General features: G+C 44.0%; 2 protein-coding genes across 7 annotated transcripts in view; one reads left to right on the forward strand and one right to left on the reverse strand.

Annotated features, from left to right (window-relative positions):
• Positions 1-34: 34 nt before the first annotated feature.
• CUNH12orf43 (chromosome unknown C12orf43 homolog) overlaps positions 35-16,935 on the forward strand; it is a 24,711-nt gene continuing 7,810 nt past the window's right edge. For 2 of the 4 annotated variants that reach the window (XR_004842514.1, XM_035898280.1), the window contains exons 1-6: positions 35-110; positions 233-278; positions 1,100-1,198; positions 1,863-1,936; positions 2,262-2,352; positions 2,744-3,115. Coding sequence is in view for 3 of the 4 variants with exons in the window: in XM_035898280.1 (XP_035754173.1) it covers positions 68-110; positions 233-278; positions 1,100-1,198; positions 1,863-1,936; positions 2,262-2,352; positions 2,744-3,092 (702 nt within the window). In the remaining variant the exon portion in view is untranslated. Of the gene's footprint in view, positions 111-232; positions 279-1,099; positions 1,199-1,862; positions 1,937-2,261; positions 2,353-2,743; positions 3,116-3,516; positions 3,602-16,851; positions 16,930-16,935 lie in introns of those variants that run through there. The other 2 variants (XM_035898282.1, XM_035898281.1) reach the window with 2 other exon arrangements.
• The window catches only part of HNF1A (HNF1 homeobox A), a 23,535-nt gene continuing 12,625 nt past the window's right edge, over positions 6,026-16,935 (reverse strand). For 2 of the 3 annotated variants that reach the window (XM_035898279.1, XM_035898278.1), the window contains 7 exons: positions 13,496-13,695; positions 12,384-12,570; positions 11,833-12,071; positions 10,877-11,034; positions 8,902-9,103; positions 7,561-7,752; positions 6,775-7,281 (listed from right to left, as the gene is read on the reverse strand). In XM_035898279.1, the coding sequence (XP_035754172.1) occupies positions 6,860-7,281; positions 7,561-7,752; positions 8,902-9,103; positions 10,877-11,034; positions 11,833-12,071; positions 12,384-12,570; positions 13,496-13,670 (1,575 nt within the window). In that variant the 5' untranslated portion in view covers positions 13,671-13,695 and the 3' untranslated portion in view covers positions 6,775-6,859. Of the gene's footprint in view, positions 6,171-6,731; positions 7,282-7,560; positions 7,753-8,901; positions 9,104-10,876; positions 11,035-11,832; positions 12,072-12,383; positions 12,571-13,495; positions 13,696-16,935 lie in introns of those variants that run through there. The other variant, XM_009642823.2, reaches the window with a different exon arrangement.

Here is a 16,935-nt window from a genome sequence, read left to right on the forward strand (position 1 = left end):
GCGGTGCGCGGCCTCCCGCCGGGGCTAGAGCCCCTTCCCAGGCAGGGGATCTGCTGCAGCCTGGCCCATGGGAAGTTTCCCTTTACCCTCGCACCTGTGTTCCCCCGCAGGTGGGCGTGGATTGTCTTTCAAGCATGATTCTTTATGCTATAAAATCACATGTGACAGAAGGGGGATTAAAGAGATGCTGGTCACTGTCTGTTAAACTTGCCTTAACTTCTTCCTTTGTCAGGTGGCTTTAAAAAGGATCGGTTACAGCCTGCTCAGCCTAGCCTAAGGTATTTTTGCTTCTAGTTTCAGACTTACGTTTCACTGAAGAAAAAAATAAATGTATGTTGTGTTTGTGTGACTTGCAGTTAATGCCTTGTGATACTTCCTACTGGAAGGGCCTATTCTGCTTTAGGAATTAATCTGACCTTAATCTGAAATGATGCTTAAATCTGAAAGAGCTAATAGGTTTTTTAAGTACATTCCTCATCCCTCTAGCAGCTGGGGAATATAGAAGCTGAAAATTTACTACTGCCATCGGTTACAGCATTAGTTCCAAGTTTCAGAAATCTCCCAACTGTGCAAGTGTCCTATGAAGAAATTAGTAGTTACATATAAAAAAAATGTTTTTCTTCAAAAACCATTGCAATTGCAAAGGCAAGCACTTGTCGGCTGGAAAGCAATGCCTGAACTGGGAGCCTTGGTTTGCAGCATTTCTGTAGGCTCAGTTTCACAGGCTGTCAGGCAGGCAACTTAATAAAGTCCTTTCTCCTGGGACAGATTTTGCATGAATTGTGGCAACATAAGCAGGAACTATATGCAAGAGAAGGGATGTCCTGACATAACTTATTTGCTTTTGTAGGCTATTGCAATGAGGAAAATGATCCAATTACAAACTATGGTGGAGATGACTAAATAATGTTTAGCTCTCTCTTGGGAACTGAGCTGTTACTACTGAGCTATTTTCCATCTTTCTTAGCAGTCTTCCCTATCAAGTAAGAATTGATTACTAGAGAGTAGGGGATTTTACAGTCCCTTATCTCCTGTTTGGGCGAGAGCACCTGATGTTATCGGCCTTGAAAGAGATAATCATTATTCTTAATTTAAACAGGCGTGAGGTGAACAATCATGATGACGATGGAAATGAGCTACAGACGACACCAGAGTTCAGAGCACATGTTGCGAAGAAACTGGGAGCAATGCTAGACAGGTATCAGCAAGCATTACTAAAGAAGTTTGTTCCATGGGTCTAGTACACTGCTGCTTTTGCATGCTAAACCCAGGAAATTCAAGATCTGAGTGCAACCTGGATATGGAGCAGTTGTTTCTCTTCTTGTCTCCTTCATTCCTGTATTTAATGCAAACTTCCAATGTTCTGTGAACTAACCTGGCCCACGCGCTCTGCTCTTCTGGTAAAGAGTCCCTCTGCATTTGCCTCTGTGGTGAATGGGTTATGGGGAGGAAAAAGTAGAATTTGGGTACCTTAGCACTTTAATCATTTGAAGGCCAGCATGAGACTCTTTAATTTATTCTTACAACCTAAACCAATACCTGATTCAGGGTTGTGCTGGCAGTATGCCTCTGATGGGGCTGCCACTGTCTTTATTCATTGTGTAAATATGACCCTGGTGAACTAGAATTCCTGGTGTTCAGAGTTGGCTTTAGAAATGCTGCTTTTAAGTCATTCTTGTGGTGTGCTTTGATAAGGAGAGAAGGCATGGTCTGCTCTGGGAGCTGGGAGGTGAGACAGCTTCATGAAGGAAAAAGAAAGAAGCTATGTAATATCTCCCTATAGTTTTGTCTCCTAGAAATACATAACTTTAGCTCAGTTTGCACAAACCTGTCTTAAGATCTGATTGGGCTTTTCTGTTTAGTTTCATCACTGTCTTGAAGGACTCATCAGGACCTTCACAAACTTTTGTGCAACAGTCTGACTCTGCAGATGATGGTGAGTTCTAGTCGTAACCGTTGTGGCTGTTTTGTGACATTGTTAGTTAAATGATGACAAGTGGGATGGATCCTGTCCATTGCCAGTTGTACACCCAACTGACTAATAAACATTTGCAATAGAAGAATTTCTGTTACCATCTGTGAAGGCTGTTACTTTGAAGCTGTGATCTCTGTGCCCTAACTCTTCTTGGGTAGTCTCAAATAGTTGCTGTCAAGCACTATAGCAATACAATAACAGCAGTGAGGCTTCCCAGTGAGATTGCTGTTGATTAGTTTCATCTCTGTTCTATATCGTGGCTAAAATTCCCTTTTACATATTTCAGGTTTTCGCCTCTTCTCTTCCTCTGTCCCAGGAGACTCTGGGAAGTTGGAGCCTTGCCTTGCAGCAAGGAGGAGACAGCCATCTAGCTCCAGGTGAGGTGTTGTCAGCTGCTTTGCTCCTGAAGTACTATTACATCCCACATTTCAGATGCAGCTGGGACTCTCGGAAGGGAATGGGAAGCTGAAGAGCTTGAGAAGTGTGTATTATGAGTCCTATATTTGACTAGAGCAGATTCTTTTTGTTTCTTTTTTTTAGTGTTGGGGAACTAGAAGTGTGTGTGTGAGATGTTCTTTCCCCTCCTAGTATGTGTAAAGAATACCTCAGCCTTCAAACTGGATAAATGCTAGCAACTTGTGTTGGAGTTCCCAGAGCCACTGGGTGTTTATCAAGTGTTCTCATCTTAGATTACTCTGCTGTTTGTGCTCTGGGTGAATTCAAGGCAAAAGTGTAGCATAACTCCCTTTCCTTTTGTTACCTTTCCAGTGACACGGACAGTGACCAGGAGTGGCAAAAGTACCAGGAGGCTGCTGTGTCAGCTGCAGACATTCTGAAGCAAAGTGCTTTTCCTGCACTGTCCCAGGATTCCAGCCAGGATCAGAGTCAGGGTTATGTGGAGCACAGCCAGAAAAAAAAGAAGAAAAAGAAAATTAGGGGAGAGAACAATATTGAAGAGAATATAATAGACCCAGCAGAGCGTGACCAGAGCAGCAAAGATTTGCCACAGTTGGTGTCTGCAAATGGAGAGCATGAGAGACAGGACAGCAGTCATACAGAGAACTCAATGTTGCCAGGAGTTGTGAAGAAGAAAAAGAAAAAGAAAAAAAGAGAATGAAAATTTTGCTCTGCAAACGGCAGGTGATTGTGATGGATGAAGGGTGCCGGAAAAAAAACCTAACAAAAAGAGTTGTTGCAGATGAGGGAAAATTAATTGGCAAAGCTTCTGTTCTAAAAGCTCAGTGGCCTGAGAGTCTAATTAAGTGACTTCCTATGTTGTTGGCATCCCTTGGGGAAGGGAACATTGTTCTCCTAGCACAGCAGTTATCTATGCTGCTGCTTATGCAGACCTAGTGTAAAAGGATTAAATACTGTGCACAGACTTGCGTGACAGAGGGATATAATCATAGCTGCATCCCTCCTGGTCTGGTCTTTCACATCACGAAACCAAATCTTGTGTTCTGGAGAAAGTATATGATGAATTGAATTTGGTTTACATGGCAACAGGTGATCAACTCCTTTTTCTTTTTGCCTCCTCCTAGATGCCTTCTAAGAATAACTCCAGCCTGTGGGAGACTCATTTATCAAAAGCATCCTGTCAGATATTGGGGCCCCCTTATTTTTTTTCCTGTGATCATCATAACAATCTGTTGTTGAAACCTGCCGTGTTACTATTCCCTCAGTAATCTGCACCTCTCCAGGGCCCCTGCATATAAACAGTGTGCAGTGAGCTTATTTCAGGGTTGTTACAAATAGGTAGTTCTGTTCAAATTGTGTCCTTTGAAATCTTTTTCATGTATAGTTTTCTATGGCATTTATGTTGTTAAATTCTACTACACTATTAGTCTTATTTAACATGGCAGGTTTTGTACGACAGTGGCTTTCTCGCTGTGTTCAGATGGCTCCCTCATCAGAGATAAAGATGGCTGAAGCTGGCTCTTTAGTTGCTCGATGATCAATGCTGTGAGATTGCTACAGCAAGGACTTAAGCCTAACTCAAAAGTCACCGCGTTTCAGTCCTTATTTTGGTTGATTGTGACTTTTGTTTCTCTGAAATACAGTGGGGTTTGGTAGTTTTCAGTATGGATCTTAGTCTGTTTGTACTTCATCTCCAGTATTTCAGGCAATGACCTGTTACTGGATAAATACTCTTCTTCTGTTTTTAAGATTGTTTGGTTTCAGTAGCTCTAACTCAATTGCCCTATTCAAGAGACCAGAAAGCCAGATTAGAGAAACCAAAATAGTGAACTGTTGCTCTTTGAGCGTGGGAAAACCCAAAATGTTTCTTACTGTAAGATCCTTGCTGGTTTTTAATCAAGAAAACACAGTTGGCATCCAAAAATTGAAAGGCTAAGTAGAAAATTGGCTTGTAATCTAACTGAATGTGCCAGCAGAAGTTACTTGTCTTACAGCCAGTTAAAACTTCAGTATACTGAGGCTAGCACCTGGGGTTTCAAATGCATAGTGGTCTAAAAATTATCTTTTGACTTTTTTTGATTATTTTTATGCTAACTGGAAGTTACACATATTTGCAAATGATGCACATGAGAGATCAGGAAACAACTGTAGGATAAAATTCCTCAGAGAATCTAGTAACTGAAATTAGTCTCTAATGTTTGATAGTATCTAAAGGAAGATCATATCAATACAAACTGTAATGGACACCTGCAATTTTGAAATTTCCAGATATGATAACTGAAGAGTTTGCTGTTGGGCTTTTTCTTTTTTAATTCTCCCTTATCTCAAACTTTTAAGAGTCTTGAGCACTTTCTAGTCTCAAGGATTTTCATCCATTTTACAGTTGAAAGAATAGCTCTATGTCAGTCACAATGACAAAAACATTTTAATTAGGGCTTTTTTCGTGTCTGGCTAGTGACGTATCAGTGATGTGAAGGTTGAGAGTAAATAGAGAAGAGAGGAATAATTAGAAGAGAAATTATATAAGTAGATCTTTAGGGCTAAACCCCTTCATTTAGTGCAAGCAAGACTCTTGGACCCCAGGGTAATTATTTGCATATCAAGAACTACAGAATCTAGCCTACAGGGAAGCTAAGAATGAACTGTGTTCTGTAAAATTAATCCGAGCTGACATCTTTATTGGGAACAACTAAAGGAACTGCTGCTCTTTGTGGAGCATGGGAACCTCCCAGGTGTTGTGCGGTCTCAGGGGCTTGTGGAGATGCCATCTCCCGGCTCACTCAGCAAGATGCACGAGGTGAGAATCTACATGGTTAATGCAGAGAACTGGAATCTGCTTGCTGCTGTTAAACTTTAATTTCTGCATTTAAAACAAAGCAGAGCTATATCAAAAATAACCAAGCCATTTCCACTAGGATAGCATGATTTTAGAGCAGGTCATTTTTTAACTGGGAATGTTTGGTATTTTTGTAGTTAATTAAAGGACTCGTAGCTTGTAGTCAGTGATCCCACACTGACAGGTTTGTGCCAAGCCATTCCTGAATATGTTTCTTGGTGATTTTCATTGCAGTCAGGAACGAGGTTTGCACCCTTGCCTCCAAGGTACTGTTATTTCTCATAGTTCCCATTGGTGCTTCTTTAAAGCAAAGGAGGTGAGGGTTTTAAAGATGGTGTCTCTTTTGGCAGCTCAGCTTTGCTCTTTCCTGCATGGCTTAGCCTGGTGTTGGCAGGTTTGTACAGGCCCAGCTCGATGAAGGCTGGGCAGATGAAAGTCCCATCCATGCCGTGGCATTTTTGCCATATTGCATTCAGGTCCCTATCTTGATGGGATCCCTTCTTGGGCAGCTATGAAAGGATGTCTGGTCGTTCTAGGCTGGCTCGGGTTTGGGTTTGCTTGGTTTTTTGGGGGGGCAGTGGATTTTAGCAGTGCCAGCATCATCTTTCCACGGTTTCTGTCTTGAACCTGAGACTTCTTCTCTCATGGAGGCAGCTGAGTAAGGGATTTGTGTGAGGCAGTAGGGGCTGGGGGCCGGCTGAGTGCAGCAGGCTTTCCTTCCCATGAAAGGCAGTGGTGATAGTGATGGCAAACACAGATGGAGTTGCACCTGACAGGTTGGTCATGGCAGTCACCCTTGAGCTAGCTGTCTTGATTACTGAGTGGAGGATGCCATCTGCGTGGAGATGAAGGTCTCGATGACATTGTGAGTGGATGGCAGCAGCTGACTGTGGCTGTTGGTGGAGTCAGAGCTTTGGTACAGCACCAGGCTGCTGGAAGACACTGTCAAAGGCACAGACAGAAGTTAAGTACAAATTCTTACTGCAGTCCCTTTATGTGTGCACACACATTTCTAGCATGACTAAAACCTCCTGGCATAGAGGCATAACTCCTTCTATTTTGTGTGCCATCATATACCTAGCTCAAGTACAAAGCTAGCCTGAAAGCATTGATGGCATCAGGGAGTTCAGATCTGAGGATTCTAGTTGATTGTTAATGTCTTAGTTCTTGTCTTAGAACTGGGAACGTCCAGCTGCAGTCTCTTCATGAGGGAGTCTTGGGCTTTTCAGCCCTGAAAACTGCTGCCTGCAGGATTGGCTGTGCATGGACACTGATTGTTGTCAATATTTTTAAGGTTATTTTCCTTTCTGGATTCTGAAGAAGGGTCCACAGTCTGTACAGCCTGCACAGACTGTGCTCTGAATCCTTTCCTTGTACCAGCTTTTCAAACCCCTCTGGACACTAGTGAACAGTGAGCCCCAGTTACCATTTCCTGTCTGGGTTTTACAGTGTTGGCAAGAGAAATGGCAATACATGGTTTATAATAGTGGCTGCTGCTCTTACCAGCAGGGCTTGAGGTGAGGCGAGGGCCTGGCTGAAGGTGCTGGATGGTTGTGTCTTGGTTCTGTAAATGTATCGTTGGCGCCTGTGACACTGGTGTATGCATCCCAGACTCTGTGTGAGTCTCTGAGTCAGATGTGAATGCCTAGAGAAAAGAAAGTTAACAGTGCCTGGTTTCTACAAGGCACAAGAGCAGAGTGAGCAGGTGCTGTTTCCAAGGAGATTAAATCCTCCTTAATGATGCAGTGAAGAGCTTGCTCTAATGCCTCCAGTATTGCAGCTGGTACCAGCAAGGTGAGGCGATAAGAAAGATCATCCTGCTGGGATGGCATAGACCACACACCCAAAAACTCTTTGACAAACAAGGAGCTACCTGCAGACTGGTGCAGTTCTAAGGTAGGGGAACAAATGCATGTGCTAAAGGCTGTTACCTGTTTAGTTGGTGTCAGGTTAGTCAGGGCGCTGAGATTGGCTGTATCTGTTATCACCATGGTTTGTGGTAAGATGCCTGTATGTGTGTATTGGGCCACTTCAGACTTGGGGCCGTAGAGAGCTGTGCATGAAAGAAAACAAGATCATGTGGATGCTGGAGCTTTGCATGAGATTAGTTTGGCTGAGTTCTTTTCCTCATGCACGTGGACCTGCTGTCTGTCTCTGAAACAGTGGGAGTGGAGGGACAGGGAGATGAATGCAAGGGCAAAATAATTTCATAATTAAAGGAACAATAATAGAAGAGGAAAACAGAGTGCTGCAAGCCCGAGGACCCAGCAAATGCTCCAGAATGGAGCCTTTATATTTTGGTTTGCTTGAGCAAATGAGTTCACGTTCTTACCGTGAGGGTTCTGTATCTGGGCCATGGTAGCCATGAAGGGGCTCTGGTTGATGTGGCTCTGGACCTGCTGCATGAGGGGCTGCTGGTAGGATGGGTGCAGTTGCTGGGAGAACTGGACGGGCTGCAGGGTAGTGAGGCTGCTCCCCATGCTGTTTATTACAGGTACACTCTGGGGCTGGGTTGAGGCCAGGCCTGAAATACAAGGACTGATGATAGTAGTATCACACACTGTGGGATGAGTGTGGCTGCTCTGCAATAGGAACGTCTGAAATAGCCATTGTGGCAGGCCTGTTGTCACAGGGTGATCTTGGATCCTGCTTTTCAGGTGTTCTGTTTGCTATCTGTGATTATGAATAGATTTCACGCCTGTGAAATTGAAGTGGGAGTGTGCAAAATGTACAGTGTAGACAGGTACCATAAAACCACCTCTGTCTTCCAGTCTTTGTTCCTGTGTGCATCCTTGTGTACCAGTATAGGTCACTTTCCAGTTTAGTGATAACCTGATACAGAGTTCCACTGGGGAGGCCTTGCTCAGATGTAAACTCAGAGCATCATCTCATGTCCAGTTCATTTTATTCTTTTTTTATGAAGCTGTTGGCAACAGAGAGAACTATGCTGTAGCTGTCCAGCTGCATGAAACGGAGTTTAAGCTCATCTTGCTTGGGCTGCCAAATTTTGACCAGTGAGAAAGAGGGAGAAGGTTTCACACATTACTACTCATTTCCCATGACTGTCCAGACCCTGTTCCCGTAAATCAGCAAGTTTTTCCAGCACTGAGAGATTTCCACTGTGGAAATGTAAGAGGAGAGTATACATTTTATCTGCTTTTATCTAATGAGATACACTTTGGCAGTAGACTAGTCTTGGAATGAAAAGAAATCTCACAAAAGTCCAGAAAAGCTGTCAAAGTGAAAAATATTAAAAAAAATGGTAATTACTGCTGTGGGTTCCAAAGGCATATGCTGCTCTTTGCAGGAAGTAGAATGGGATGTTTTGTCTTTCAAGCACTATGAACATGCTTCAATTTTCATACTTCTAAGGAAGTATTACATTTATATTTGGGAAGATGCAGAGCAGCAGAACAAAACATTGGCACAGGAATAGATTGCAAAAGTCCCTGGCTGTTAAGATGTGGGTTTGTGTGTAACTTAATTCTAACATGAATAAGGAACATCTGTCCCTTAATTCCATTGGTACTTCTAAGTAGTGCTGCTGAAGGTCCTTAGTGTTTGTGACAATTTCCCCAGGTTCATATCACTGCCAAATTACTACTTTTGTCTCTGAAAATGAGGCAGGTAATTCTAACAATTACAAGCAGAGTCATTACAGAACACTACTCACCTATCACCAGGGTGGAGGCACCTGTGTTGGTGAATGCTGGTGCTAGGGATGAGGTTTCACCAGCTCCAATTGCCATTACACCTGGCAGTGATGCCATGATAAGGTTCTGAGTTTGCTGGCTCAGTGCATGTGGATTTTGCTCTAGGCTGTGCAAGGCGGTCAGGGTGCTGACAGGAGGGAGAGTTCCTCCAGGAGCCGAGACCTGTGTGAAAGGAGGACTGTGAAAATGCCATCTGCAGAAGGTTGAGTATGGCAAGTCCCAAAGCTGTGATAAATGTCCCTCTGCCTGCCTGCTCTGACCACTTGCTAACTATAAAGACTTCACAATGGCTTGTCTGCAGTTTCCCTTCCTCATCAATTAACTAGCAAAGGTCAGCTGTTGAAATACTAAGAGTAAATCCTTGCTGGTTTAGTTCTTTCATGTTTAAGAAATCGTAAGGGTTTTACAAACAAGAATGAGATTAGTCCCACTGCATTCTGTATAGGGAAAGCTTATCTTCTGTTTTACAGCTGAGTGTAGAAGTCGATGCTCAGAGAAATTAAAGGGCTCAGGTAATTTTACATAGTAGTTTTAGCTGCAGAGTTCAGCACAGAATCCAGGAGTTCCTCTTTTCTTGTTCATCATTTCCTCTGAGAAATGCCTGTAATTTCCCTTTCTCCCAGCAAGTGTCTCTTAGTGGCCGGTGGGTTTTTTTGATTGAGATTTTAAAGGAGTTGCTGAAAAGTTTCCTTAGAGCTTTTTCTCATAGAGTATGTTCTTCATTACCTGGCAGTTCCCTGCTGTTAGAGAGGAAACATACCTGTTAGATAGAACAGGACTGTTCTGTGCTTGGGTGTCTTGCTGATTCAGTCTGTCCTTCAGGCATTGAGAAATTTAATAACTTGACTGTTTCCTCAGCCTCTAAAATGAATAACGTAACCTGTGTCTGTGCTCTAATGGGGTTTTGAGTTTGCAAAGTCCTTTGGAGACCTGTAGTCGAAGTACTGTGGAACAGCAAAATAGCATTCTAATAATTTGGCTGATAGAGAAAGTTCTATGCTTTAGATTATACTTTTTTTTCTCCCCTCACACAAAAAGCTGTAAGGAATCTTTAGTAAGAGTAAGCACCAATAGATTAAACAGTGGGATGAATCACCTTGATAGCAATTTTAGAAGACAGCTGTAGAAGTTTTTCAGCACCTCATGAAAGATACTGTTCTTCAGAAAAAGACCAGAAAGCCAGCAAAGTGAGTGACTGATGAGATTTAAGTCATGCTCATTTTTAGTGAACTTAACTGCCTCAAGGCCAGTATGCACTAATGCAAACTTCTGCCAACTGTTTCCCTGTAAGCAAGGGAACATGTGCAAACTGAAAATGATCAGTCATGTAGTTCTAGTGCTTCATTACTAATTATGTGGGAAAAGGTTTGGTCAACTCTCAAAAGGAAATTTGCTTTGAGAAGGCAGATTGCTACCATCTAGATACCTAGTAAATGTCTCAATGGTATGTGCTGCATACAGGCTGTCGAGCTTAATTTTTACAGGTAAGATAGATATAAGTATGGGTCTCTGTTCTGTTAATCCCATTGGTGTCTAATTAGCTATTTTGAGATATGTAGAGTTCAAATGAGAGTTGGAGATGAGATGACGAGAATCTCACTGGGGAAAGGAAGAGAGAACTGGGTTTCCTTTGAAGAAGGAAATCAAGTCATACCTTGAGCTGTAGTTTTTCAGAACAGTCTGTTTTGACTGATCTTAAGGAAATGGCTATGCTTCTTGCTTTCATGTTCTAATACCCAGCAGTCTAGAGGGCACATGTATCTCAGGACTGGTCATGTTACAATGGTCAGTGCAAAGTGGCTAAGTAATATCTCTATAAAGAGGTGGGGTTTAGGAGTATTCTAGGAAAAACTACTTCTAAATAATCCATGTTGTGACCACAGGCAGAGGACCTGATGTCCTCCAGTCACCACAATTTAAGTCTGCATCACTTACCAGCTTAGTGTCTGTGCTCAGTAGGTTCTGGCTGGGCTCCAGTCCAGGGGGAGAAACCTGATGCAGGATGGTTTGGGTGGTCACCATGGAGCTGTTCCCGTGGTGGTTGCTGCTGGAGGACTCTGCCTCGCTGGCTGGCTGCTGGCTGTACCTCACTCCTGCATCACAACAGGAGGGAAACTGGCGGTCAAAAGTGAGAAACTGAGAAACTCTGGCAAGCACTAAATTCAGTTTCCTTTGCAGGTGCTTCCCTTTAGATGTTTGAGGCAGAGACAAGGTGGGTAGTAGGGGAACAGACATTCTTGCCACCCTGCCCTGGCTTTCCCCTGTAACTTGGTACAACTGCTTCCTCAAATACTGACTTTAAGCTATGGCTGTGTGTGCTGCAGAGAGCAATCAGGGTTCACTAGAAACCACCCTTCTGGATGTGGGTGTAGGGAGGATAGAGTCTCAGCAAGATCATCTCAGAGAGAGAGCAACTGCCAGCTATAGCCTGTGAAGCTGAAAATAGCTCTGCTCTTTTTGGATGGAGAATGACCTCTCTTGATGCCTGAAAACTCAGTCATAGAGTCCGATGGTGCTGATATGTATTGGAAAGACTAGGAGGCATATACATGAGTGAAAGGATACAGAACTGACTTGTGATGGCAGCCAGTGGATGGCTTCTTGAAAGGGGATTGCTGCCTGCCAGCCATGAGGGAGTGCAGGATGTCAAGGAGTGAGGAGATTTGGCTGAAAGTTTTGTTATTGAACTTTGTCACCCTTGCTATTCTAGCCACTCTCCTCACTCGGAGACATGGTCTCTTTGTCACTGGTGCTCTTCACTTGGAGCATGTCTGCTTTTTCTGTCTGTAGATTCACCTCCTAAAGGGCTGGACTTGGGAGATAGTTCTGGTGACTGAGTTTGGGTAGGTTCACTGGTGTCTCTTTCAGGTCTCCCTCTAGTTGTTTCTTACCGTGAACTTTGCTGGGTGAGAGAGCAGATGGTGGCTGGAGGGAGGAAGAGTTGTGAGAAGTTAAAGGAGGAGCAGAGGTGGGCTGTGGTCCACTGAAGGTGTCCATGGCCAGCTTGTGCCGGAAAGCCTCCTCCTTCCTGCGATTGGCAAACCAGTTGTAAACTCTGACCTCTGTCACCAGGTTTGAGCCCAGTCCCTGGGCTTGAGATGGGGAAACACCTCTCTGAATACACTCTGCTCTGTTGGGATAAAGCACAAGAAGAGCCTTGCTGAGCTGGGCTTAGAGAGACAGAGTAAGTCTGCAGCCCCAAGGTGCCTGTGGTCTTGGCATGCTGGAAGAATCCTGCCAGGTGTAGTAAGACATGAGGCATTACTGATCCTTTGTGGACCGCAAATGCTTGGTTGTGGCATTTCATTCAAATGTGGCTGGTGTCAGTGGTGACATCCACTGCTGTACCGTTAGCCTGCCTCTCATAGGCGCTAGCAAACACCAAGAACACAGAGGGGCCTTGCTGTGCCTCTCTTCCTCAAAGCTAGACACCCATCTTTACCTGTTACACTCTTCCACCAGTGCCTCTCTCTCTTCTTTGCTGGGGTTTTTCTGTCTCTCATAGGCTTGGAACAGGATCTGTTGTGAGGCAGGACCCCACTTAAAGCGGTTTCTTCTTCCCTTCTTGGTGGGCAGGTCATCTCCCATGGGCTCCTCTGTCAGGATACCCTGGCCAGCGTGTGTGAATTCTGCAGGCACAAAGGGGCAAGGGAATTTGCTTTCTGGAAGCATTTCCAACAGTTCTGTCTACTTGGGTGCCTAGCAGACCCCAATGCAGCTCGCTTCTGGAGAATATCTCATACAAGATGGAGGGCTGAATCTAAATGGAGTGGAAATAAAGTACCATAATCTGCTAAAACTGGTAAGATGTTCCTAGCAGGACCATATTTATCTGTCCTTTCTCTTGCATGCATTGCATCTCTGCTCCCACCTTGCAGTAGTGAAAGCAAATGCAGCTGAGTTTAGAAGCAAGCATGACTGGAGTCCTGCTTTCCAAAACCATCCAATGGCCAGATGTCTCATTTTACTTGCAACCCACCAATACAAAAGTAAGAAAGACAGATTCCAGACGGGTTCATGAATGTAGAAGTGCATGCTGCAGGGATGGGTTCCCAGTGGGTGCCTGTAATAAAGAGGCTTAGAGGACGTGAGTTGGTAGCCCACAGTGGTTTTTCACATGAGGTCGTAGCCCACAGTGTTTTTTCACAGTGAGTACTGCAGCCTGCTGCTTTTTGCAGCTAGAGTAACCTTTGCTTTAGCTGAAATTGCAAAAGAGTAGTTCTTGGGCAGCAATTCTCTCTCTGTCATCTGTCTACTACACTGCTTTAGGCTGAGGATGGGTATAGAACTCTAATTGCAAATGGAGAGTAAATAGTTTGCTTTTCTTTAGCCGAATGGAGGGTGCATGGGTGACTGCAGGCTGCTTCACGAGGGAGTGTTTTTCCATGTACTGTTTGGTTCACCTCACCAACTGACCTAGACTTCTCTAAGCTTCCTGCCAGAAGTGGCTTTTCCTTCCATTTTTCCTTGATAAAAATAGGTAGTAAGGATTAGCAAGGGAGAGCAGAGGCCTTTATGAAATTGAGATAGGAGAACAGTTGTTGCCATACTTACGCTGGGCCACCTCTCGCTGCTTGCGGACATACCAGGTGTAGAGGGCTGCCCTTTTTTGGGTCTTCATGGGAGTGCCCTTGTTGAGGTGTTGTGAGAGGTGAGATTGGTTCAGACCTGTAGTGTCCACCACCTCACGCTGAGGGATGTTGTGCTGCTGGAGGTAGGATTTGACCATCTTTGCTACTCGCCAGGGATCCTCTCTGGAAGGAGCAGAAAACAATTCTCAGGAGAAAGAGATCTAACACCTGCACTCAGCAGACTTGGATTCCAAGGAAGTGCACTAGTACCTCCTGGGGTGCACCTTGCGTGTCAGTCATCACCATTCTGTTTGATGAGGCCAGAGGGTTAACTGGCTGCTTAAGGGAAAGCTGTTCCTCAGTGCGGTACCTTGTTCAGTTTTGACTCTTCATTCAGGGTAAAAACTGCATGGTATTAGAAATGAGGTGCAAAAGGTGTAGCAAGAGCTTCCTTTAAACTATTCTCTGTAGGCACTTTGGTCTCCCCTTAGAAGGGGGCTCTTTGGTTATCAAGGGAATTTCCCAGTACATGGCCATAGCCTTTGCTGTCTGTGCTCATTTGGATACAAGGTTTTGGCCTGTTCTGTCTAGGCAATTGTCATCTCTAAATGATAGAAAGTGCTGATCAGTGATGTGAGCAAGGAATGGACCTTTCTGCTAGAAAGTAATGTGAATGTAAAGCATTTCTGCTGCTAGTGAGAAATGGTAGAAGAGGGAAGTGATGTTGCATTTCAGTATTCAGTCGGATGTTTTAGAACTAGAGATCTCTCTTTTTCAGAGCTGATGTCTCTATTCCCTACATAGCTTTTTCTTCTCTGTCCCCCTTTCTTTAAGGCACAGGTGCTCAGGGTGGATGTACTTAGCTTTCCAAGACAGATTCATTGTGATATCATGCTGAACCTATCTCATGCCCTGATTCTGATCCAGGTTGGGTTGCCTTGCAGTGACTCAAGAAATGAAAACAGGCTTTCATCACACTGTCACATGACAGCTATATATGCATATGTATACACCGAACCATCCAGGATTATGGTCTTGCACATCTGCTGCATGTTATTCAAACACACTGATTCACATCTAGATCTGCTCAAGCTTCTAAATGCAGTAAAGAACAACAGGCAGACCACTAATTCCTCCTATTGCCACCCTCCTTTGGGATAACAGTTGAGGGAATAGACCTATTTGAGACCTACTCACAAAACTTGAGAAGCTAATCTGATTCAGTATTTCATAATGAATGTGAATCTCTGATTTTTAGGATCTCCAATTAGAATATCCATGAAGGTTCCTAAGGAAAGTAGAGAAAACATGACCCTGACTTCTTTGTGTGTATTGATTTCACCAGAGCTGAAAAATCACAGTAGAAATAAAGATGTGAAACCAGGCAGTCTAGATCCAAACAGTGCAGGAGTCTCTCTACAGAAAAAAATTTGGCTCAGTTTTTAACAAAGCGCATCCTTCTGTGTTTTCTATGTGAAATACCTGGTGGATGTGTTTTGCATGCTGTAGAAATGCACTGGTGTCACACCCAACACCAGCATCAAAGGAGCGATGGGGGCAAAAACGGTATCTGGGATTGTGCAGGAACTGTCATGAGAACGCACAGGTCTGAGCAACAGGCAACAACCGTACTGTTCGTTGCGTTGTTGACTCGGGAGGTTGCTAGAGGCTGCAAAGTGATAAGGAGGACAAAGTCCACACCTGTTCTCTCAGTACAAACACCCTTATCTCTGTTCCCCTGCAGCCTCTCTCCCAGTGGCTGGATAGTCCAAGGAGCAAGCTCTGCTGCAGTTAAAGTGTGACAGAAGCAGCGTCAGCTACAGCTTTCTGAAGAACCTGCTTTCTTAAAATAGGATCATTAATTTCTCTCTTAGGATGGGATGCTTGCTGTAGAGGCTTCTGTTTTCTAGCTTCTTCCCTTAACCGTCTTTGTCTTTCAGAAGCCTCAAATTCGGCTGAACTTAACGAAAGCTTTTCTTTCCCCAGTGTGTATTTTTAATTCTGCTGTCCAAACCAAGGACTGATCTTCACCCTTTGTATTTGTGATAGTCCAGCCAGCACCTGCACCCTGAATTCATTATACAAGTCCTTATACAAAAGAGAAAAGGCTCCGACTTGGAACCTCTGGTCTCTTAGATTTGAGTTCTGGCTCAGATGGGAAGAGGAAGGACTGTGTTACCGCTGATGGAAACCTCTGTTACATGTTGATTTCCTTCCTGTGCCCCAATCATGAGTCACTTTTGTGTCCCCTGTTGAGATCCTCACTTTTTGTTCTAGGAATAAAGCAGGAAGTATCTGTGAGTCTCTTCTACCAGTGGTTAAAGCCCTGTGGTTTTTCTGGCGTCTTTTGAGACAAAGCAGGACGCTTTGCAGGGGAATCTTAGTGCAGTATGATTTCATAGGACAGTTGCATGAAATCCTAGCTACTCTGTACATTGTCAGAACACAGGCTGTAATATCAGTGAGGCAATTCCTTTAGGCTCAAGGCTACATCACAGAACAAGTGACAGCAGTGGGTCAGCTGAACCTTCCTGTGAGCCATTGCCCAAATACATAGTTCCACCTGCGGAGCCTTCACCATTGACTAAGGCATCATAACTTAAAAACCTTTGCTCCTTCACTGGCACTAAGACTGTCATTGATTGTCAGAGGGTAGGATTTCACCCTAAATCTAGTTCTCCTGATGGTAGTGACACTAAAATCTCAATTGCTTCAGTGAGTCACAACTGCGGAAATGGGTCTGCCTTGCTCAAGCTCTCCTTCTCTATCTCTAAGCCTGTTTTCTGCTTTTTTGGCTTCCCTTTCTGCCCAGATACAAGATGTCTTCCCCATTCCTTTCTTGTCCTCCAAGGTCTAATCTCTGTCTCCAAATTTTTGTCACACAGTTTTCACTTCTTTCTTCTTAAATCTTGCTCTCTTGCTGTCAGTTGTTTGTTGCTGTCTGAGCATAGCCCCTCTCCCTGGCTCATCTCAACCACAGGGGCCTGGGTCCTGTCTCCATGCCAGCTTCCCATTTTCTTAGTTCTGAGGTTACTTTTTAAGGGCGTTTTCACCTCCCTTTTGTTACCTGAACAATAAGTAACCCAGGTAGTTAGTTATAAACTCAAAGGGAACAAGAGGCTGGTTGATAATTTATAGCAACATCTCAAATTTAAATGGAAAGTAAATATCAAGTTGTTAGCATTAAAGAAAACCCATTCCAGAGAGCTGGAGATGTAACATTCAGGGGACCTTCTCTCTCCTTCACTCTTCCTGACTTTTCTCTTTCTTTTTTCTTTGTTCCTTTTTTCCCCTCCTCTTCCTCATTCTATCTCTCCTTTTCTTCTTTCCTGTTCTCAGATTCTCAGGCAAGAGAAGCCTTCTTTTCCCCAAGGTGGGTTCTGAATTGCTGCTTTGCACCAGACCTTGCTTAAACAGCGGTTC

The sequence above is a fragment of the Egretta garzetta genome, unplaced genomic scaffold (genome assembly GCF_000687185.1).
Source record: "Egretta garzetta isolate BGI_Z169 unplaced genomic scaffold, ASM68718v1 scaffold7, whole genome shotgun sequence".
NCBI classification, from domain to species: Eukaryota; Metazoa; Chordata; class Aves; order Pelecaniformes; family Ardeidae; genus Egretta; species Egretta garzetta.